Source organism: Osmerus mordax, chromosome 11, assembly GCF_038355195.1.
Source record: "Osmerus mordax isolate fOsmMor3 chromosome 11, fOsmMor3.pri, whole genome shotgun sequence".
Classification (NCBI taxonomy): domain Eukaryota; kingdom Metazoa; phylum Chordata; class Actinopteri; order Osmeriformes; family Osmeridae; genus Osmerus; species Osmerus mordax.
In genome coordinates this window covers 5455016-5478799 of record NC_090060.1, presented here as the reverse complement: position 1 = coordinate 5478799, position 23784 = coordinate 5455016, and the positions used below count along the sequence as shown (strand labels likewise).

Here is a 23784-nt window from a genome sequence, read left to right as displayed (position 1 = left end):
ACACACACACAAGCACACACCTCCAAGTTCTTGTAAAGGAACACCTTCTCCCCAGACACCACCGTGTAGAGTTTGGAGCGAAGTCCTCTCAACTCCAGGTAGCCTTGATGCTCAGGGGTCAAAGGTGAAGCAGGGGTGGAGAAGGAGCTGGTCTGGCGACCCCGGACACAGTCCTGCAACGCTGACACCCACTCCTTCCTCTCCACTTGATAAACACACAGAGTCCAATGAGTCATGATTTTCTTTTGGACACATTTGATGAGCACATATAAATCAGTGAATAAATAAAAACTAGCTGATTCAGTGTGTGCAGTCAGAGGGCGTGTTGTCGTGTGTAGTGCCAGTGGACCCGAGTTCGAATCCCAGTGTGGGAGGAAGTCACACTGATGGGAGACATGCACACATACACACACCCATACATGCACACACACGCACAGGCTCTAGATGAGACTCACACTCCGTCTCTGCCCTGAAGAGAAAGTTGCGGTTGTGCGTGACCACCTCAAACTTGAGCTCGCCCACGTTGGTGACCCCTGTGATGGCAGAGGTGGAGATGATCCTCTTGGAGTACACTTCCTGCAACACCAGCAGGACACTCAGACAAGAAGAGGAACTAACAAAGCATTCCAGCAGTCCAGACTCCCATCCGGCAACAAGCGCAGAACCCACACATGCACTCACACAAAGACACTCCTCCTCAGACAGACTGCATGGCCAACCAACCGTGAACCCAGAGTCACTGTACCTTGTCATTATCAAAGTATCTGAGGTGATCCACATCCAGTTTCACCCAACGTCTCTGGTAGTAGAGAGACCTACAGGAAAGCAGAAGATGAAAGGGGGGCGTGTGTGTGTGTGTGGGGGGGTAGCTTTAAATACTGTATGCGTGGGTGGTTGTGAATGCTTGTACTGTATCTTCGTATCCACGTCTGTGTGTGTGTGTGTGTACTACATACCCCTGCGGTGGGTTCTTGTCCAGCCAACCCATCTTGATGACACTGAGGTGGGCGGGGGCTTCCTGAGGGGGCGGGGCCAGGCATCCATTGCTGGGCAGGTAGACACTCCCCTGAAGGGTGCTGATGCCGTAGTCTACCCACGAGTTACGACTGGAGCACAGAGAACAGACCGTGTGTACCACAGTTAACCCTGGATCTGTGTGTGTGTTCTTTTGTACAGGAAGGACCCTTGAGTTTCAGATGGTCAGAGGTGACTCACTTGTTTGTGATCGGCTCATTGTCGTAATCTAGTTGCTCATCATCACTGCAGAGGGAGTTGTACCGTCCCTTCCCTTGTCCAGGCACCGGCAGGAACATTTCCTATTGGATGACTTAGCTGTCAGTCACCAAGGTGTACCAATGTATCATCTTACAGTAACCTAGTGATGATTTATTTGATGATGTTGTACAGCACTTTGGTCGGCATTGGCCGTTTTTAAATGTGCTCTATAAATAAACTGACTTGACTAGTGTCATCATTCAGACATGGGTCTTGCCCTCTAGACTGTTACGCATTCACACACACCTACTCACGCACACACACACACACACACACACTTACCCTGCTCACTACGTTGACAGACTGGGGTACGTATCCAGGATCTACATCTTCATAGTATTCAGAGCTGTCAATTGATTCTGATCCTGAGAAGGGGAGGGGTGGGTCAGGAAGGGAACGAGGGAGAGAGAGGGAGGGAGGGAAAACAAGGAGAGGGGGAAGTGAGGAAAAAAGGGGGAGGTAAGAAGGAAGGTTTGCAGCTTCGTTCCTCAGGACAGGTTGAGCAGCATTGTGGGAAGAACAGAACTAGTTCCACTAACAGAGAAACCCTGGAGTGCTGTCACCACAGAACGAGTTCACCGACAAAAAGTAACAACACTGTTACGATCACTGCATGGCTGCTCTCCGCTCCTATTTAGTCTTTTGTGGATTCAAAACAATCCATTTCAAAAGAATGGATCGGGACCAGCTGATTTGAACAGGAAAGCTGCATGAAAGCCATGCGTCCTTTCGTATTCGAATCATGTGAATCGAGTTCCTTGTAAAGCTTCATATTCGACGAATGATGTGTTCATTTGATACTGTCATTTAGCTTAGCAGACGCTTTGATGGAAAGCGACCTCCAGAGGGGCACAGGAACAGGCACTCTGTTGACCTGCAGCTAAATGAGTAACAAGTGACAGACTAGCCGGGACATTTGTAGCAGTAGAAACGTTTATGTTTCCTGCCGTGCAGACTGTAAAAACATCCCCCCGTCACGCCCTCTACTCACTGATCTCAGGGGTGGAAGGCTCAGGGACTCTTCTCACTGGCAGAGCCGACTGGACGTCCAACGGCGACGCAGCCCGGGCGTGGAGTGGCGCGCTGTCTGCTGCGCACGGCGTCTTGCTGCGGGGCGGAACGCGCGGCGTGGGGCCCTCAGGCGTCTCATCGACAGGAGAGTCGCTGAAAACAGAGGGACACGGAGAGGGGGGTGAAGGAGGGGGGGGGGAGAGAGGGAGGGAGTCGACGCTGGCTGAGCAGCTCGAGGGGCCGGGGAAAACACTGAGCAGCCTGTGGAGTCCATCAATTCTCTGTCTTATTCTTCTCTCTCCCCTCGGGTCAGCTCATCTCTTCAAGCCCTCCTACTACAGCGAGCTATCGTGGCAGCGAGCCTTCGCTAACGAACACCAGTCCTGCAGTTCCAGCCACTGAGTGCTGTTACCATGACGAAACCCTGGAGAGGAACCTGTTTGAATCCAACTGCCACTCCGAGAGTTCTATTCCCAAGCTCCCCCCCCAGAGTCCTACCCTGAGAGTAGGAAAGAAGCTTCTTGAAAAAAACTCCTGCCGTTCTATTCCCAGGCTCTCTTGGGCCAGCGTGCCTCAGCTTGCCTTAAGGGACCGAGATGCAATTACTCTTATCACAGCATACCAACAGAATACCTCCACTTCTCTCTGTCATTCTCACACACACACACACACGCACATACCACTATACTAACAATCCTGGCATACAGTACCACATCCCCCAAAGTCAGTAACCTTGATCAAAAGTTGCAAGAGAATTTCCAAAAGTTCTTTATCAATTCCAGGAATCGGTGTGTGTGTGTGTGTGCGTGTGTGTGTGGAAAAATAATAATCCAAAATGTGCACTGTATGAAGTTGAAATGACACCTGCGGCAGGTATGGCTGGGATACTTTGTCCACCTGGTTTTTCTGGGTTCAGTTGACGCTCATGTATCCCCCTGAGGGGAGATGGGCTACAGGAGTCTGGTTGAGTTCCAGGTGTGACATCATGCTTGGTCTCTGTGTGTATTGATGTGTATGGAGTAGTGCCAAGGGGGACATTTACTCATATTAGTATCACCGTCCACCCTGGCACCGCTCCAAGGCCTGGATAAGAGGACCAGAAGTTCCCAGAATTCACACTGTTTTAGCTTCAGTAGTCTCCAGTATTGTGAAATGCCCCCTGCGCATTCTTACAGCGGACAGATACTATTCAGCACTGCGACAGTTAGTCAAAACACGCTTACTAATGAACACACTTGACACACTGACACTACAACGCATCACTGATGTAAGAAACTCTAATCATCTCCTGGGCTGAGTCAGGGCAGTCCGTAGTGCCCGAGGCAGCCGATGTGGGGCTCAGGCTGCCTCAGGAAGCAGCATCACACACTTCCTGTAAAAAACTTGACTGGACTCGTGAGACACTGATTGAGAAACGTTGGTACTGGAAAATGATGCTTAAGAGGGTTACGGTTCAGCCACGGTGAGCTCTCATCCACTTCCTCTTACTCACAAAGAGAAGAGAGCCGGGAAATCTAAACTGAAACACCCCTCTTCCTTTCCTACCCACAGCAGTGGAGAAACAATGACCCCTTCCTTCCCTCACCATTACACACACACACGGGGGGGGGGGTAATGAGAGTACCATAGAGGACATTAAAACATGCCTACCTCCACATACTCAGTTAAGTTGCTGTGGCCAACAGGCTATTGAGTGGGTTATCTATAGCTCAAGGACGGAGCTTGCGCCAACAGCTAACAAAGTAGGCCCTCACGTCACAACCACTGCCGTCACAAACATCGCCAACGACACAATCACTGACAAAGCCCAAACATTCACCTCGCAGTCTGCACAACGGTCTCAGCTGGTAGCCAAGAAGGAACAGCAAATCACATATCTGAAGAGAAAAAAGTACCTTCCTGTTCTGAAAACCGCTGCAAAGTTACCTTCCTGCTTTTCAACGCCAGCCGAGCATCAAAACATCACATTGAGAGAGGAAAGAGAACGGTCGAGGGTGAGACGGACGGACGGACACAAACTTGACGAACACATTTGAATCTCAGCTATCCTGGCACCTCTAGTCGTCGCATTCCCGCCGGCCGAACAACACAAAAACACACACACAGGCAGGCAGCGGGCCAACAGAACAAACGACCGCTGGCCTCGGGAGGGGCGGAGACAACCGAGGGGCAGAGAGGAGGAAGTGAGGAGCAGTTGGACTGACGTGCGTCTGTGCTACTGTGCCGGCATGCTCCTGCACACGCCTGCGTGTGATGGCTCTCTCCCTTGTCACAGTTGTCCTTCCTTGCTCTCTCTGGCACCAGTGTGTGACCCAGAGGGATCATGGTGGGGTCTATAGGGTGACTGCAGGGAGAGTGTTGGGGCGTGAAGGGGCCAACGGGTTCCTCTACGCATCTACTTTTGTTTCCACTTCCTCACTCTTGCTTTAAACATGAGAGAGAGAGAGTGACGGAGAAAGAGCTCCCACCCCCCCCCACACACACACACACACTTGGTAAAAGGAAGCGGAAACAAAATGGTGAAACCCCAGTTGAACATTTGAATGGTTTGGTAAACACAAAATACTGCTGCATCATAACAGCAGTCTCAATGTGTACTTTGTTGACGCAGAAGTTAATGTATCTCAAAGCACCACTATTGGGCCATTGTAACCTCCTCCCCCCCTCCCCCCCTCCTCCCCCCTCCTCCCCCCCCCCCCCCCCCCCCCCCCCACACACACACACACACACACACTTGACTGCAAACAGACCAATGTCAGTCTCCCCTTGGGAGAACACATACAGCATAAGCTCGGATCATGGTGATGAAACGGGACCTCTCACCACCACAGCCATGACTGACAGTCTCTCCCTCTCCTTGCCTTGCCTGAAAGGGCCCCTACTCTAACATGGCTGGACAGGGATAGTTTGTAATAGGGATGCACCGATACCATTTCTTAAGGACCGAGTACCGATATTTCTTTTCTGGTACTCGCCGATACCGATACATATAGAATTTTTTGGGGGTGATGTCGCAGTTTTCCAACCACAAAACAGTGAGACTAATGAATGTAGGACAGCTTATTTATTATTACTCGATTGAAAAAAGTCTGTGCTTTTCACAAACTTAAAGCACACATTTCAGTGAGTGTCCAATAACCTTCAAAGGGCATAATTACCTGTAAGAAAGGCTGGTGGGACCAGCCAATAGGAGACCGAATATGCTTCTCAGACTTTTATCAGTTAGAGTTATTAAATGACGGTTGGTCTTCTGCAGTAATACCACACAAGTTTTCTTTTATGCTCGCAGTGAGCAATCTTTAATTTAGTGAAATGTGGTGCGGTCGTGATAAAAGTAAGTTGGTTGTTGTTCTTAGTCCTCAGATTAACCTTATTTAATTCTGTAAAGTTTATAAATAGTCTATGTAGCGGTAGGAGAATTGTGTATACTGCACTGTGGAATGTTTAGTTTTGTTTCTGACAGTGGTCGGATTTTATTAATATAATGGCGTTGGTAATATATTATTTGTGGTACCTATATTCTGTAATATTCTGTCGGGAGTGTGATAATTGTCTACGTTCTGTGCTGTTGTAGCAACACCACACTCACTCATTTAAAAAACTCCGCTAATTTCATAGCAATAAATCTACAAAAGAAAGCCGTGTCCAATAGTTGTGATCTAACAGACACCCCGGGACGAACACAACACACCAACCAGCTATATATATTTAGTTATTTCATTTCTCACCTACATTACCATTGTCATAATAATTATTTTTTTAATTACGTGAGGTATCGGTCTATCATCGGAGTACAAGTACATGAGCCTGGTATCGGGCCCGATACCGATATCGGTGCATCCCTGGATGTCACACCAATATTTTCCAGGCCAGAAGTGGCCCTTCCTCGTTCTGTCCACTAGAGGGCGATGTTTACTGAAGATGAACACAAGGTCTGGGGCTGTGGCACTGCATTTCCTGTAGCAAACCTCACGTAAACCTACACACACTCAGAGTCAACAGACTTGCGTGCGCGCGCACACACACACGCCTTTTCATATTCTACATTGGGGGTGGGGTAACTTGAGCGAGTTTGAATGTGCATGTATTTGTCTTTGTCTTGTGTCTTGAGGACCCCCTCGAAAACGAGATGCTGCATCTCAAGGGGTTATCCTCCAAATAGAAATACATTTCTCAAAAATTCACCTCACATGCTGCCGTAGAACTAAGACCAGAGAGAACCAATGAGATTCTGCAAGGTGACACCCTCTTACCTTTGAGGTGTGCTTTCATTGGGCCGGACTGGGGTACGGCGTGGGATTGGTGGTGGTCCATTTGGGCCCGCCCCTGCAGCAGAGCTTTTGGGAGGGAGGGGTGGAGCTCCCCTGTCCTCAGACTGCTCCAGAGAGGAAGAGGAGAAGGAGGACGAGGACGAGGAGATGAGGGAGGACGAGGAGGAGGTGGAGGCTGAGGGGGAAATGGGGGGGGATTTTCTACTACCCTTACCCCTCTGTTTTGGCTGGGGGGGGGGAAGGAACAGGGCCAGAGAGTTTGGGCGCGTTTGGAGGGAGGGGGTGTCAGGCGAAGGATGCGAGAGAGTGCGGGCTATTGAGGCAGGAATGCTACTGAGTTGAGGTGAGGGGGGCGTGGGGGTAGGGGTCGGGGTGAAGCGTTGAGGGGGGCAGTTAGGTGTGCTTCGTGGTGGGATGGGGGGCAGGGGGGGGTCCTGGGGGCCCTCTGGGAGGGGGGGGTGCGCGTTGGGGGAGTTAGGGTCCACATGAACAGAGTGATACTTAGTCCTCTCCTTAGGGACAGGCTTCTTCAACTCTCCACTCGTCTCCGCTCTGCACCCCTGTCTCTCTCTGTCTCCATCCCTCTCTTGCTCTCTTGTTCTTGACACTGGTCTCTCTTTGGGAACCGGTTTGTCTCTCCCATGCCTTTGTGTAGGTGCAGGTACTATTCTCTCTCTGGCCTTGGGGCTGGGCTGGTTTCTGGAGGCTGCTGGTCTCTCTTTCTCTCCATGGTCTCCCTCTTCCCCAGGAACGGCGTGGAGATCCCTCTCGGGGGGGGTGTGAGTGTGTGTCTGCCTTTGCGGAGTGTGTGTGTCAGGGGGAGTGTGGAGTGTTTTGTTAAGGCTAGCAAGTATGCGTCTCTGGTGCCCGGGCAGCGTGATGTCCATCCTCTCCAAAAGGTCAGGGGTCAGGGCAGAGCAGTCCTTGAATGTTAGCAGGCCCGCCACCTGGAAGGCCTGGTAATACTGCTCCAACCGCAACACAGACAGCCACTCCCGCACAGACACACACGCCTCCGAGTTCGACATCTCCCGTCGGCCTGCGTTTGTGTGTATTACGTCGAACTGGAGCCAAACGAAGACCTCCGATAACAATTCAACACCTGCGGGGGAGAGAAGGAGGGATGATGGTTAGGGTTAGGCATTGGGACATGAAGACCTCTGAAGGCTGATTCATGCCGACAGTCGAGAGGACAGTGGGGTGAGCTGCGCTTTAAGAGCTCCTGTGGCCCTCAACAGATAGAAATACTCAGACGTTGGCAATGCTGGTCGACTATTAGGAAGGAGGGCTTCCTAGACAGCATGTCATACATCCTATGGGGCTGGACTTCCAAAGAAACACGCCTAATACTGACACCCAGTCTTAATGTAAGGCTTTGTGCGTTCCCAAAGTCATTTGAAGATTTCAAGGGCTGAGTGACATTTCTGAGTTTTTTTCTTTAATGTGTTGCCAATGACTGGACATACATAGAAAGGTCCAGACCTCAGACCTAGCCCCGGTAAATTGTAGAGCTAGCTAACTACTACACTTCTGTAGTAGTGCAGTAACTACTACACCCCACAATTTCCCCAGAAATATTTTCAGGCTTCAACCAGTGCTGCTCAAGCAGAAGACAGGGTCAGGGAGAGAAAGAGATTCGTTAGGAATTGAAGAAAGAGTAGGAGAGGAGGACAGCATCCAACATGCTGCTGTGAGAGAGCCAGCTGAAGCAACAGGTGAGGTGGACAAACAGATGTTGAAACAGGCAGGTAAGAAAGCAGGTCTCAGGATAAGGGAACACATTTCTATTTTTCTGTTTCTGGCAGATAGGACTTGAATGGGGTGTGAATTTTGTATAGGGTGTTAAATGTGTGTATTTTGGGTTGGGCGTGTGATTCATTTTTGATTTATATAATAAAGTTCTGTGTAACAAATTATTAACGAAGGACTTATTTTGAACCCCCCGGTCTGAAATGCGCCCCCCCCCGGGCAGACATGGGGCGACCTCCCACCACCACCACCACAAATTGCTTTCTAATCTGTGGGAAACACTGTGTAAGGTGTACTTGAATGCCGTGAAAGGAACCTCAAAATAAAGCTGTTTTTATTATTATTATTACTGTCTTCCCACATACCTCTACATACTTTTGATGTAAGGCCCCTACCAAATTTCAACACGTTTTACCAACCCCAACTGTTTTAAGAGCTAAATACTTCCCTTTTTCTTTTGCTGTCCTTTTCTCGCTCACCACAGAAGAGACTGCCTTCTTCAACAAACCACACTCAAAGAGAACACGCACACCGGTCTGAGAAGTGTCTTTTTTTCTTAACCAAGGAAGTGAGTTACAGCCAGCAGATGATTATCTATGAAGGTCAGAACCAGCAAGTGCTGCATAGAATCCCTATTTTATACTGAAATGTCTTTAATACTGTATATGCACATACACACCCTGTTTGGTCTGACTTCATTCTGCAGTTCATGGTTAACGACCTGTTCTCTTAATGTTACTAGTGCCAGCTTCAACCTTATACAGACATTTGTATCGTTTAAAAGCGTGATCGTATCTCCAAATGAAATACAAGTTAGGTTAAAAGAAAACCCTTTCCGTCAACCAGAGAGGTGCTAACCTCAAAGCAGCTCAAATATTTCACACCTGGATGTGACACAAGAGCACCACCCATCTGAACGTTCCTCAAGTCTGCCACAGACCAGAAGCCAGGATCGGACTGATACACTGGGCAGGCACACATAGCCACAGTGGATAAAGTCTGCTCAGCCAAAAATAGCTGAGTCAACGTGGGTGTACAGGATGGCTCGCCATTCAAAGGACTGTCAGAACACACACACACACAAACTTCAAGGTACATGTACATGCAGGGTTTCCCGCAGCACTTTTCAGTTAAGGCGGCCGCCTAAGCAACACAAGCCTGCCGCATTTACTACGTCATCATAGGTACAAGAAAGCCTTCAACAGAGCTCTCCTTCTCTTGCCCTCATGGGCTCATCCTCTTTCCCCCGCCCTGTCTCACCAAGTGTGCTTCCTGATTCAGTGAATTGGGGAACTCGGAAACAGTTGAACAATTCACAGCCCTTCACAAAATACAGCCAAAATGCTAGTTAAACCCTACTGTGTTCACGGAAGACAAACACCCACACATGCTGACTTAACGCTTCTCCGGCCTGTTTTTGCACCATAGTGCTGAAATGAGGACACAAGCCAGGTCACACTGTGTGTATGTGTGCCTATGTGTTTGTATGTGTTAGACTGAGAGTGAGAGAAACAGGGGCGAGTGAGGAAGGAAGGAAGGAAGGAATGCAAAAAAAGATCTCCCTTGCTCTCCCTAAGTGGACTGGCTATAACAGGGTCCCTGTGTTGCTGCAGCAATGGTGTATTCTGTGGACTGGGCAAGCAAACAGCCCCCCCCCCCCCCACACACACACACACACACACACATTTACTTTCTTTCTTTGGAATACATTATAGATGTGTGTGTCTGTGGGGGGGGAGGTGTTGAGCTCACATCTCACGTCCATTTTCAAACACACACACACACACACTTAAAATCCCTCTCTCATAAAGCTGTTTCGATGCTACACACTGTTGGCAGGAGCCATGGTGATCATGGCTCTGATGATGAGACACTGATGCAGACCACACTCGCACATCCTCCTGTCACACATTTACAACCTGACTTCACAACTGAATGCCCACTGAGCACACTAACACAAAGACAGACCCACACTCAGGGATTTACATTTTACATTTAGTCATTTAGCAGACGCTCTTATCCAGAGCGACTTACAGTAAGTACAGGGACATTCCCCCAAGGCAAGTAGGGTGAAATGTCTTGCCTAAGGACACAACATCATTTTGCACGGCCGGGAATCGAACCGGAAACCTTCTGATTACTAGCCCGATTTGCAGAGTAAAAGGAATGTACAGTACCAGTGCACAAACTCTAAAAACCCTGTGAGAAAGAAATTCCACAACGACATAAGAGGGAGAAGAAGGTATAGAAAGAAAGAGAGGGAGGGGGGGCATATAGGTGCTGAAAAAGTCCAAATTCCATTTGCATCTTCTCACAAACACACAGTTTCAATTCTACATAGAGTTACTATATGACCTATCCTTACTTTTGCTCTGTTATACTCACAAACTGTTTTTGGCCATTACACTTCAATGAAACCATAGAATCAGTCCCATTAAGTATGTAGGTTACTTAATGTTATGTCAACTCAAATGCACCAAATGTCTTCAAGTGATTGAGTCTGCACATGGCTCACCAATCACCCTCACCACAGCCCCCCCATACACCCCACACTCCCTACCCTGGCTCCACACAACACACAGCCCCCCCCCCCTGCCTTTTCTTTTGCCGTTTGTTTCTGTCAGGAGACCAGGAGCCTGCAACAAGCATTAGAACCTGGAGAACCCCACCACACAAACTGAGTCCTCTGTATCCCTGTTCCTCTTCTTGACTCTTTACAGATGAGTCAGAGTGAATGCACTTCCTGTTCCTGTGACTTATGGTCCCCATATAAAGCCCACTCTGTTTCTACAGCTGGAGTCACTGCTAACACTGACTCATCCTCAACTCTGTTCACATTTAATCAATGTCCATTTATGGTTTCCATTGATGGGGAGGTAATCTGAAGAAACTCCTTTCTCTACACACTGCTCTCGCTCTCTCCCTCTGTCTATGTCTCTCTCTCTCTCTCTCTCTCTCTCTCTCTCTCTCTCACACACACACAAACACACACACACAAATGGCAGTTGTGGTGGAACTGTTCGTTAGCTGGCAGTTTTGTATCTTTGAATTCAAAGTCTCTCTCACACACAGAAACAATTATAAAAACACACTCAAGGAGCCGAGTTTCACATAGGCCTAGGCTACTGGTCTTCTTCATCGTAATCATCGCCAATATCCCTTAATGAATGGTCGTGGTAGAGTGAGCGGACCACTGATTCTGGATTCACAAACACACAAAGTACACACACACCCAAAAGAAGTCAACACCTATCAACAGAAACTGCAAATCACAAACCAGTGACATAACTAAAAAAAACACCTAAAAAGGACCAGAAATGGAAAGAGGCACGAGACCCAAATCGCCGCGAGATCCGCTAAGAATACTGAATCCTAGCGGGATAAACAACCGCGTCAGCATTCCATTCTCGGAGTCCTAGCTCCCATGAAAACAAACAAAACCCTCGAATTGTACACACCGATCAATAACTGGGATCTGACCGTACTTTAGCCAGCAATTGTAACGATAAAACACATAAGCTATTTATTTGATCTAAACATTTGATTTACCGATTAGCCTCCACTACATCAGACCACCGATAAGAACAATCAGCAACGCAACAGGTTGAAACTGCATAGCCTGCCCTAGACCTTTCTCCTACTTAAATTGTTTTAGAAATACATTAAGCTTTTGTCCACTTAATTAAATGGAAGTGCCGCAATTTAATGTAACAGTAAAATAAAGTAAAATAGAAAGTTACGAATTGTTTAAATTGTTCAGCGTTTTAGGCTGCATCACACATTAAAATAAAATAAAATAGCCTACACATACCTTTATTCAGAGAAGAAAGACACACGTTTTCTAGTAGGGTTGTTTCAAAGAAAGGTTGTTTTCAATTCGCGGACCGGATAACATTTTCTCACGCCTAGAAAACATTGCAACAAGTAAAGAATCCACAGAAAAACTTCCGCGGCGGTCACGTGACGTTTGATGAAGGGGGACCCAAGTCCGAGATGTCCGCTGTTCCATTCGCAGTTTTTTATTCAATTTCTCATTCAAACTGGGTGGTTTATGTAGCCTACTTGGGCGCCTGAATCAATGATTCGCTATGCCCATATCAATTACTAGTTGACAGGAGTACAAATTTGTTGCGAATATTGCTTGCCTGGAGCTGGACTGCCCATTTCTGGAAACGGATTTGCGGGCTACGTATTACGGTAGTTCACGAGGCGAACCACGAGAGGGCAATAGGCGACCATTATGTTGAGATGGCGCCCCTGAACACAGCTAAGTGCCACAGAGGGCCCACCTCCGCAGTAGACTTCCCACTCGTCATAGGGACAGACAGTGGGCTAGGCTATACCGTCTTATAAAATATTGAGCAACTCTAGAGCATAGCCATTGGCTTCATAAATGATTGACTTTGTGGCTTCGTTGGTGTGCAGGAGGGGGTAGACGGATGGTGAAAAAAGGAGAAACGTTAGGAGGGGGTGGAAGGAAAGATGGTGGATGGAGGAGAGAGTGGTAGAGAAGGGAGGTGCAGGTGGAGGAGAGTAGACGGGGGATGACGAGGAGGGATAGAGGAAGGAGGAGGAGGGGAGGAGACACTGTGACTCATAGATAGTGATGGGTTGGCTCCGTGTGGGGGTGGCAGACTGTGACAGGCCATCACGCTGCATGCGTGTCTCCCTCTCCCTGCACACACACACACACACACACATACACACACATACAGGGATGCTATCACACAAGACTTGTGCAATAATCCATGGTGCAAGGTCGATGGGACACTGTAATGAGACTGAGCCATACAGTTTAAAACACACACACTTTCACGTATACACACATTCTCCTCTGAAACACATACGCACACCACACACAGATTCATTCTCTCTGGCACAAGCACCAATGTACACAGACACACACACACACACTGACACCCACAGAGACTAGCTGGCTGAGCGAATGGCCCAAAGGCAGAGTCTAGTCGAGGCAGAGTCTAGTAGTGTGTGTGTGTGTGTGTGTGTCTGTTTGGCGAGTGTGGCAGGTTTCCCTGCACCTCAGTAAAGGTAGGGGTTATATCTGGGGTGTTTTCTAGTGAGTTAGTATCTACAGTGTCAAACAGTCTCTTCCTCACACACACTCTCTCTCTCATCGACAGACACTGTCCCTTACACACCAAGGTCCCTCAGATGAACACTGTCCCTCTCATGCGCTCAGTTCAACCACACAGAGACAACAGGAAGGTAAAATTAATGTCAAGAGTGGCATATCAACTCTCCCTCCCTCCCTCCCTCCCTTGCTCCCTACCTCTCGCCCTCTCCTTCCCCCCCCTCTCCCTCCCTCCCTATCTCCCAGTAGTGCTAAATTCACTAGGGAGTTGCCATGCCAACCAATTGGGGATTCTCATTCTGATCTAGGCCACACACACACAGTTGTGTGTTTCGCCACTTGTGCATACATGTGGGTTTGATGGGACTGTTGATCAATATCACTGCAAGCTGTTTGACCTCTGACCTCTGTCAGTACAGCTGTTCTCATAATGGGGTGTGTGTCTGTCAGAGATTGTGTTTTGTATGTGTATGTGCATGTGTGTGTGTTTGAGTGATTGACATGGGGAAGACAGAATGAGACCAGAACAATCTGTTCACTGATCGGGTCATTTACAAACCATATTTTACTATTGTGTGCTCTCACACCCTCTGTCCTTCTGTCACACACACGCTCGCACACACACATGCAAGGAAAGAAAGACTCGGAATACGGGCATTTTTGAAAACCTCTGTAGGAATATGTATTTCAGTTTGAAACTTTACATACATTCATACATCACCAGTGATCATACAGCACACCTGTGGGTATGTTGGCTTTTCAGCAAGTAGTGTGCGTGCGTGTGTGCGTGCGTGATTGTGTGTTCAAGCTGCCCTCTACAAATCTGCATAACTGATGTAAACACAGGACAAAGTGACCCAGACACATCATATTAGATGACAAACAGGGCAAACAGACACTATGGAGAGATGTGTGTGTGTGTGTGCGTGTCAGTAGTTAGTCGCTGTCTCTTTCGTGTGTCTCAGTGAGGGAACTCTCGTCGATGTTCTCCAGGCTGTCAGCATGCTGGATGCTCAGATCAGAGAGGTGGATGCTGGGTAGCGTAGTCTGCTCAGGGTAAAGCCAGGGTTTAAAGCCAGGGTTGTGTCTCTGTTTCCACTCGGCATACTTCAAACATGCCTTGTTGATCTTCTTCATGGCCTGTGGACACACACACACACTCGCGATAAGGGAAAATATACTTCACACTCAAACCAAGAGAAGTATTTTCATGAGCTTACAGCTGACAGTTTTGAACAATACCCAAGCATATATAATCTGTGTATACAGCATGACTGTGTGTGTGTGTGTGTTGCTGAGTATGTATGCTGTCTGTAGACTGAAAACATCTAGGGCTTCCATTTTTATGATGATGTTCCCTTGAGAACAAATGACCTATTTTTGCCACACACACGCACACAAACCGGCACGCTCTCGCGCACACACACACACACACACACACACACTGGTGTAGGTCAGCAGAGCGTGGGAGGAAACATTAATAATACATATGTGCTGCTGCTGCCCAGTTCTGACAGGCAGACTGCTGGATTAGCACTTCATGCATTAAACTCACACACACACACACACACCTCACTGAAGCCGGGTTTCATTCTGGTCATCTCTCTACAAGAACCCATCTTGAAACATACAGAACCCTATGGTCCCTTCTCAAACCTACTGTTGGGGAGCAGGACTGGATATTTGAGGGGGGGGGGGGGGGGGGGTGCGTGCTTGTGTGAGCATTTATTAACAGCCTTCAATGTGGACCAGGCATTCTGCACTTACTTTGGGAGCAAGAAACTGGGAAGACTTGTTGACAACCCACTTGGGAAGGGAACCTGGAGAGAGAGACAGAGAGAGAAATAGAGTGAGAGAACCAGACACAGATAGAGAGACAGAGAGAGAAAGGGAGAAAGAGAGAGAGAAAGAGAGAGGGGTTGTTTCTTACACCATGGTCAGCTACGGTAAACATGATAAAAGATGTGACACCAAAGAACTGTTTTATGTGCTAAGTTATGGTTTGTGAAGCCGCAGAAGAAAGGAAATTCAATTGACCACCACAGCCCAAACTCTACAGATATACAAATAAAGGGTTTTGTGATGAATGCTGTTTGAAGTCCAGTGGACCCACATAGCTACAGTGCTGTGACAGGTGTAACAGCTGTGTACTGGTCTATACCTTGTTTGTGCATCTGTAGAGTAAGGGTGTTTGAATGACCCTTTTCACACTTAGCACGTCAAGCTATTTTAATTCATTCTTTCATGGTGGGTTAATCTCCTAGAGTTATCTTGTTAAAAAAAGAGCGACCAAAAACAAAACGATTGTATTGGCTGGAATCAGGATCCCAGGGTGAACGACCAGGGATTTTACAGCACTACTGCAAAAAGAGCCTCCAATTTATCAGCATCGTTTTGTGTTAACAAGAAGTAAACTACAGGTTTTACCACGGTTTATAACTTAGCTAGATAAATAAGTAGTACATGCTAGCTGACTGGCTGTCCGTCGCCTTAGCATTTCCAATAACATGCAGCAGATGAATGTGCAGACCAAACCACAACAATGAGGTTAACACAGCTACCAGCGCTTATGAGAGAGACTGACAGTGAGTGAGAGAGGGAGGGAGGGAGGGAGGGAGGGAGGGAGGGAGGGAGGGAGGGAGGGAGGGAGGGAGGGAGGGAGGGAGGGAGGGAGGGAGGGAGGGAGGGAGGGAGGGAGGGAGGGAGGGAGGGAGGGAGGGAGGGAGGGAGGGAGGGAGGGAGGGAGGGAGGGAGGGAGGGAGGGAGGGAGGGAGGGATGTTCCCCCGTCCTCAGATCATTCTGTAGAAACAAGGTAACCAGTATGAACCATGCATGTGAACTGGGCCTGTGCGCATGCATGAGTGTGTGTGTTACCTCGCGGGTCCACCTGGGCCAGGTAGGTCAGAGTGCAGTGGTTTGGTCCTTGACTCTGGATCAGGTAGCCCGTCTGAATAGATACTGCTCGTACCAACTCCTTTTTGGGGGGATATTTCTGCAGGAAACACAGGTGGAATAGCTGTCAAGAAAAGACATCTCCTTCTGAGTAAGGCAAGGGTTTGACCGATTTTCATTGGTAATTCAAGTAGTGTTTCCAGTAGTGTTTTTTAATTTATTGTTACCCATTTCCATGGGAAGTCTTGGGAAATACATGGTCTACACTAGGGGGTGTGAAACACAGGGGAGGTGCAGTATACTACTTATTTATTTATTTCGTTTCTTATAAAAATTGTTGGCATACAGTTAATGACATGCACCTTCAATGTCTGCCTGGACTGTGATGATATTTATGATGGTTGCTGTAGGTGATATTGAGATTGTTTGGTTGTGTTGTTGTTTTGTTACTTTGATGTGTTTTTTTACGTGTGTCTACATCTCCTGTACAACAAATGACCTCTCGAAGGACAGAAAAGTTTAAGAGTCTAAGTACGTCATTTTATGACATTTAATGGCTTGGTGGCTAGATATTTGACAGCAAATCAAGATTCAACCCCCCCCCCCCCACCCGAATATTGCTTTGGATAAAAGTATAGGTTACATTTTTAGGCGTTTTTAGAGAAATAAAAATCAGTTACTAAAGGAGAAGCAGTCCCCCATGAACGGCTGAGAATTTGGTTGAACTCAACCAGATGAAAAGGTTCCAGTTCCTGGCACCAGAAGGTTTGAGACATGCTGACGTGTTTGGAGCATGTAGATTAATGATGCAGAGCAGTGCACCGCTCACACAGAGTGGACATGGATCAGGAGCCCTTGAAGGAAAGGACTCTAGCACACACAAACACACTTTCTACAGGCATGCCTCTTGACCACTATAGTGCCCAGTACCCTTCACAGCATTCACCTACTCTTGCATTCTCTCTGACAACAACAACCCCAATGAAAGCCCTTTCAAAGTGCACCCTTAATCACATGTACACATTCCACTTTCCACATTCATCAGAGTGTGCAGCTCATTAATGCTGAGGAATGAGGAAGTACGCTGGGGGAGCTTACGGTCACATGAGAAGTTTGACGTTTCCCTAAACGTCCCCCTACTTACAGAGAGAGGAAGAAAGTACCGTGCGAGAGAGCCTGTACCAGGGAGAGCGAATGACAGAAAGGGCAAGCAAGAGAGAGAATGCAAGAGACTGATTGTGTGTGTGAGTGAGTGTGAGACAGAGAGAGAGAGAGAGAGAGAGACAGAGAGAGAGAGAGAGAGAGAGAGAGAGAGAGAGAGAGAGAGAGAGAGAGAGAGAGAGACCTGGCTTATAAGTGCTTTATCTCCTCACAGAAAGGCTTTCACCCTGTTTCTCCTATGGGCAGTAAAAATCATTATTGTGGGCCTGGTTCCAAACTCAGCTGTACACACACACACTTCCTAGAGGCCTCATGCTCTGTTCCTAGCCCTCACAGTGCCCTGTGGAACCTGATGACTGTGTCTGAAGCAGAGAGTGGTGCCTTTCCGCTCAAGGACACGAGGAGCAGGAGTTCAGTTTCAGAGCAGGGCCGGGCCACACATTCACAGACTTCCAGGCGCTTAAACCTTGTCAATGTGTGTGTGGTATTGTATTGTGTTGTTTTTTTATTATTATTATTATTTATTATTCAATTATTTTCAATCCCAACAAGTAAGTGCGTATGTGTGTGTGTGCTTGCTTCTACTCACGGAATGTTTAACAGAGTAGTTCATGATGATGTAATCTCCTCCCATTGGTAGCCAGGACCTTAGAGTGATGACATCACGGTTTCGAAGAGGCTTAGGACACTTCCCTAAGAGAGAGCCGGTTAGTCAGGTGTGTGTGTGCTTGTGTTAACACCATTATGATCAACATTAACGTGTATGTGTGTGTGTGTGCCGTACATGAGTAATATCCCACGTCTGTGTTGACGGTCAGTTTCCCAATGTCAAAGGTCTCGATCACATTTGCGTCCCATTTTCTCCGGTACTCAATGTCATGAAGAACGTCGTACATGGCCTCGGCTGACACATCTTTACACACCATCCGACACTAGGGAAGAAAAAAAGACACACACACACTTACTGGACATGCGAGCACTTACGAAGCCCACAAACATACACTGACGTGTCACTACAGCTACTGCACGTAAACAGGTTTGAGAGAGCCTAGATGGGTGTGTGTGAGTGAGTGAGTGAGTGAGTGAGTGAGTGAGTGAGAGAGAGAGAGAGAGAGAGAGAGAGAGAGAGAGAGAGAGAGAGAGAGAGAGAGAGAGAGAGAGAGAGAGAGAGAGAAAGAGAGAGAGAGAATGTGTGGGTGCGCCAGTTTTATTGTTAAACTCTGGGTCTAGAATAATGCCAGTACTGGAGGCTTTAAATCTAAGGACTGAGGGTGACACTCACATGGGCACACATGTACACACACACACACACACACACACACAGACAGACAGACAGACAGAGCACCAGCTCACTGCAGCCCTAGAGTAACACTGTTTCTACGGTTACCACAACCAGGGGGAGATATCGGAACAACAATAGAGAGAGTGGGGGGGGGGGGGAGAGAGAGAGGCTATCCTGCAGTCACAGATGATTTCACACCCATTAGCAACCACTATTAAAGTTCCTCTCCCCTCCTCTCCTAACAGATAAAGGACAGATAACAGGGGGATGATAAATAAAAGATGGACTGTGAGGGGATGATAGATAAAAGATGGACAGTGAGGGCATGAAAGATAAAAGATGGACAGTGAGGGCATGATAGATAAAAGATGGACAGTGAGGGCATGATAGATAAAAGATGGACAGTGAGGGCATGATAGATAAAAGATGGACTGTGAGGGGATGATAGATAAAAGATGGACAGTGAGGGCATGAAAGATAAAAGATGGACAGTGAGGGCATGATAGATAAAAGATGGACAGTGAGGGGATGATAGATAAAAGATGGACAGTGAGGGGATGATAGATAAAAGATGGACAGTGAGGGGATGATAGATAAAAGATGGACAGTGAGGGCATGATAGATAAAAGATGGACAGTGAGGGCATGATAGATAAAAGATGGACAGTGAGGGGATGATAGATAATGGATAGAAAGCCAGTGGGTGAAGGGACTACAGGGGATGAGAGTTCACGCACTTCATTCACTGATGAAGTATGATGATAGTCTCAATTACATCTAGGATTGCACTGACACTGTGTGTGTGTGTGTGTGCGTCAAGGCATAAAAGTCACAATGGAGGAATAATGGAACTGTTGTGTCCACAGGGCAGACTGAAACAGGAGAGGAAAAACCAGAGGGAGGGAGAGGAGGAAGGACAACTTTTAACTCTATTAAACTAATCCAGCGCACTCCACGACTGATGAGGCAGAGACAGACAGAGAGAGGCTGAGGAGGATGACATGGCAACAGAGAAAAGAGAGAGACCTGACCTTTAACCCCCAACTTTCGACGTCTCCGCCAACACCCCCCACACACACGCGCGCGCACACACACACGCATGTTTACACCTTTCTCCACCATCCTTTTCCTCTTTCCTTCTCTCTCTCTGTTCATCTGCAGGGTCCTGGTGGTGGAGTATGGAAGAGATGGATGAGAGGAGTGTAGGATAGAGGGATGAGAGGAGTGTGGGAGAGAGGGATGAGAGGAGTGTGGGACAGAGGGATGAGAGGAGTGTGGGAGAGAGGGATGAGAGGAGTGTGGGAGAGAGGGATAAGAGGGATGAGAGGAGTGTGGGAGAGAGGGATGAGAGGAGTGTGGGAGAGAGGGATGAGAGGAGTGTGGGAGAGAGGAGTGTGGGAGAGAGGGATGAGAGGAGTGTGGGAGAGAGGGATGAGAGGAGTGTGGGAGAGAGGGATGAGAGCGGGGGAACGCTGTGTCTGCAGGGCTTCCCTCAGATCCCCATCCTGGGAATCTCCTCCACTGTGTGTGTATCTACAGTATGTCTATGTGTGTGTGTATCTAGTATGTCTATGTGTGTGTGTGTCTACAGTATGTCTATGTGTCAGTGTGTGGGTATGGGGGAGGTGGGGGGGTTGGTCTGACAGCTTTTCAAACAACTCCAGTAAATAAACCGCCCCCACACACACACACGACACACAGTTCCAACTCACTCAGCAAAGTGATAACACACTACCGCCCTGCCTCTCTCTCTCTCCTTCTCTTTCCCCCTCCCTCCCTCCCTCCCTCCTCTCTGCTTTCCTGTTCTCCGCCCATCCCCAACCTTCCTTCCCATCTCTCCTCGCTTTCAGTGCCTCAGCATTTTGCGTGTTATTGTTCTTTCATGCTGTAGGACCACGGCAGGGCCACTGCACCGCTGGATGGGGGGGTGGGGGATTGAAAGAAAGCGAAAGAGAGACTCAAAGAGAGCATTGCATTCCTTTCACATGCATCAGCTAGGAGAGCATCCATTCTTTTCTACTTGTCCATAAATAGCAGGACAGCATCCTTGGCTACATTACCTCATGTGAACACACACACGCACACATGCCTCCTAGACGGTTGCACCAATAGAAAACCCCAAACCACAACACACTTCTGCACAAGAAGCTAAATGTGTGTGTGTGGGTGTGGGGGGGGGGGGGTTGTGTGTATGTTTGCGTGTGTGAAGGTTTGTTTATGCTGTGTGTGTTGTTTAAGGGACTATGGCCAGTGCCATTTCACCCTTCTATCTTTAAAGCTTGTTTGTGAAGCCATTATGGAAAGGCCCAGCTGTCCTGCTATGGTCCTGTCAGACACACAGCTATGTGCACACACACACCTGACATTATTGTTGAATGTTTGTGCAGTTAAGATAGGGACTGTCCTTAAGCACACATACATTGCGGAATTAGGCAAATAAGTCCAACTGTCTGGCTACATACTGCTCTCTCTCTCTCTTTTTCTCTCTCTCTCTCTCTCTCTCTCTCTCTCTCTCTCTCTCTCTCTCTCTCTCTCTCCTCACACACACACATGCAGAATATAGCAGAGTAAGGATATCTAGATGAGAAAACTGCCACACAGCACCTGGGACTAATGAGTCACACGTTTCTCGCAAGCACAAACATGTCTTAAGTCACACAAGGTCTCATGGTCTCATCAACACACACACACGCGCGCACACACACAACCCAAAAGTCAAACACAGAACATATATCTATCCCTTTGTCAAACAACCCCCTTACAACACCTGTTTGCAGGACCCGGATACACAGCCTTCTAGACAAAGTACACAAACTCGTACACACCCAGTTCTATGCCTTAAACTTTGTAGGATGTGAGGATGGAAAACGTAATTATTTACTGTTTTCATAGTCAAACAATCAAATATGTGATTTTCTAAAGTTTTTTAAACCCCAGTAGATCCTGTCAAGCACAGAACCGTGGCCTTAGTCGCCAAGACCATATTTCAGAGTCATCTGTGGCCAGAACCTGTCATTCTCACCTTGATTTTGTGTAGTGATTTTTCCGACTCCAGAACTTGGGTCCACACCGTGGTGCCCGCCTTGTTGTATGTCAGACCCCAGCCTTCCTCACACAGGCATTCCGCCTTGAAACTGGCAAACGCTCGATCGTCTGGTATCAAAACACCCTCACCCGACATCGTACGTTAACGGGCACAGCTGAACTCTGCTCAACAGGAAGAAAACGATATAGCCTGAGGTTTGGGAGAGGGTTCCCGGGGGCCTGAGACGGACGGGGTGAGCCGGTAGGCGGAGAAAAGAGTCTCCTTTCTCTCCTCCCCTGGCTGAATTACTCCTCTAATGAAATTTTCTTCACAAGAAGCTTTTTTTACACATGCCGAATACGCGACCTTTAAACCGCGTCTTATGATGCGTCTTGTTTAGCAAGCGACGCTTCGTGCAGGCTTAGAAACCAAATTCGTTCAACCCGAGGAAAACAGACAATTTTTCTAGACACCAAAAACGCCTCTATGAACACCAAAACTGTTTAATATTACTGGCAGCTGGTTTCTGATCAAAGAAGTTTTAGACCGGCGCAGTCCACAGCAGTTTTCCTCACAGACGTTTGTTTCCGTGTCTATCGCCAGAAGAGATATTAAAACAGCAGATTGACCTGAAAGGTATTCTTTCTCTCTCTCTCTTCTTAAGATGAACGTATATTGCCGATCACCGCAGCGGCTGTGTGTTTGAGGTTCAGCGTCGCAGGCTATGCTGTAGATGCGGCGTGGAAAGGGTAGATGCGGGAGGAGAGGGAGAGCGCTGTATTCACCGACAACCGAATTCAGATTGGCAATTGGGGTGGAACCGCCCCCTCTGCCCGCACTAACACGCACGCATGGAAGCACGCACACACTCCCCCTGTGTCAGGGCCCGTCGGGAACGCGCCTGGTCCCATTAGCTGACGTGTACCCTCCTACCTCCCATCCTATATCATTCCGCCTCACAGAACAAGCTCGGTTCTCAGAGTCGCCATAGCGGCTGGTATAGGTGTAGAATAATTGGGCATAGACACAATGAGGTCCAGAAGCCTACTTAGTTAACTCATATACCTGTATTAGGACAACTGAAATACATTATATTCTTGCACTCATAACTCACTGAATACTTTTACAGAGCACAAATGAAGAAGTAAAGAACAGATGAAAGGAAAGACGAAAGTGATACAATGAAGCCTTTATAATGTTGGAACATGTTGCACCTGTTTGTGACATATTGAATTCCTTTCTCTTGTTGATATCGGGCCTCTGTCTATGGTAATCCAGCCCGTGCTCTAGTATATTTATGAGTCTGGGAAAGCGAACAGTTTTATATCAGTTCAATTTAGAAGTGGAGACGGTAATAAAGTAAAATGACGTATTTTCTCTGAGCACTGAGCTATGGCTCTGGCTGTGTGTGCTTGTGTGTGTGTGTGTGTGTGTGTGTGTGTGTGTGTGTGTGTGTGTGTGTATGTGTGTGTGAGAGAGAGTTTGAACAGCTACCACATGGGGATATTTCTCTTCAGGTGGAGAGAATGTCGAACAGCTCTTTACACTCTCAAGAAAGCAAACCAGTTAAATCACTTGAGTGACCTACTACTTTTAATTAGTTCTTTCAATTCATTTATTTCTCTCTCCATTTCTTTTTCTCCATGTCTCTCAGAGGAGATGTATCTGTAGATTAGAAAGACTGCATCAAAAAATCGTATTAGTCTACAGCTCTAAACATGCTTTGAATGAATGATGTAGGCCTAAAATGAAACCAGGCCTATGTTTATCAATGTTGAGTCAGACAGTAGCCTTCACACCACCAACTATAATAGCAGTGGTGGGCTAGAAGCCCTACTCTACCCAGTGTGAAAAGGGGCTCCATTAATAGACTTTGTTTGGAGAGGACAAGGGGAGCTGCTTTTGGGAGATCTGAATATAGGCCAGGGTCTATGATGCTGGACTGCATCAACCCTCACCCCTCAACAATAGCCTATCAAGCTGTCCTTAAGGCCCATCCAAACCTGCCAAAATCATGACCATTTCA

General features: G+C 47.7%; 2 protein-coding genes across 3 annotated transcripts in view; both read right to left on the bottom strand.

Annotated features, from left to right (window-relative positions):
• LOC136951541 (arf-GAP with Rho-GAP domain, ANK repeat and PH domain-containing protein 1-like) overlaps positions 1 to 12205 on the bottom strand; it is a 29423-nt gene extending 17218 nt beyond the window's left edge. The window contains 9 exon segments of the mRNA XM_067245999.1: positions 21 to 205; positions 456 to 576; positions 746 to 815; positions 957 to 1106; positions 1216 to 1316; positions 1558 to 1640; positions 2267 to 2439; positions 6540 to 7659; positions 12118 to 12205. Coding sequence (XP_067102100.1) covers positions 21 to 205; positions 456 to 576; positions 746 to 815; positions 957 to 1106; positions 1216 to 1316; positions 1558 to 1640; positions 2267 to 2439; positions 6540 to 7585 — 1929 coding nt within the window. The 5' untranslated portion in view covers positions 7586 to 7659; positions 12118 to 12205.
• A 1867-nt stretch (positions 12206 to 14072) lies between these two features.
• On the bottom strand, positions 14073 to 22530 carry stard10 (StAR related lipid transfer domain containing 10). Of its 2 annotated transcripts, XM_067246311.1 has the most exons (7): positions 22388 to 22501; positions 21756 to 21940; positions 18237 to 18384; positions 18042 to 18145; positions 16274 to 16391; positions 15166 to 15218; positions 14073 to 14538 (listed from the first exon to the last, which is right to left on the bottom strand). In XM_067246311.1, exons 2-7 carry the CDS (start codon positions 21912 to 21914, stop codon positions 14335 to 14337), a joined length of 786 nt encoding a protein of 261 aa, XP_067102412.1. In that variant the 5' UTR covers positions 21915 to 21940; positions 22388 to 22501; the 3' UTR covers positions 14073 to 14334. The 2 variants fall into 2 exon arrangements, with proteins under 2 accessions (XP_067102412.1, XP_067102411.1); XM_067246310.1 differs by having other exon boundaries at positions 21756 to 22530.
• Between the last annotated feature and the right edge of the window lie 1254 nt (positions 22531 to 23784).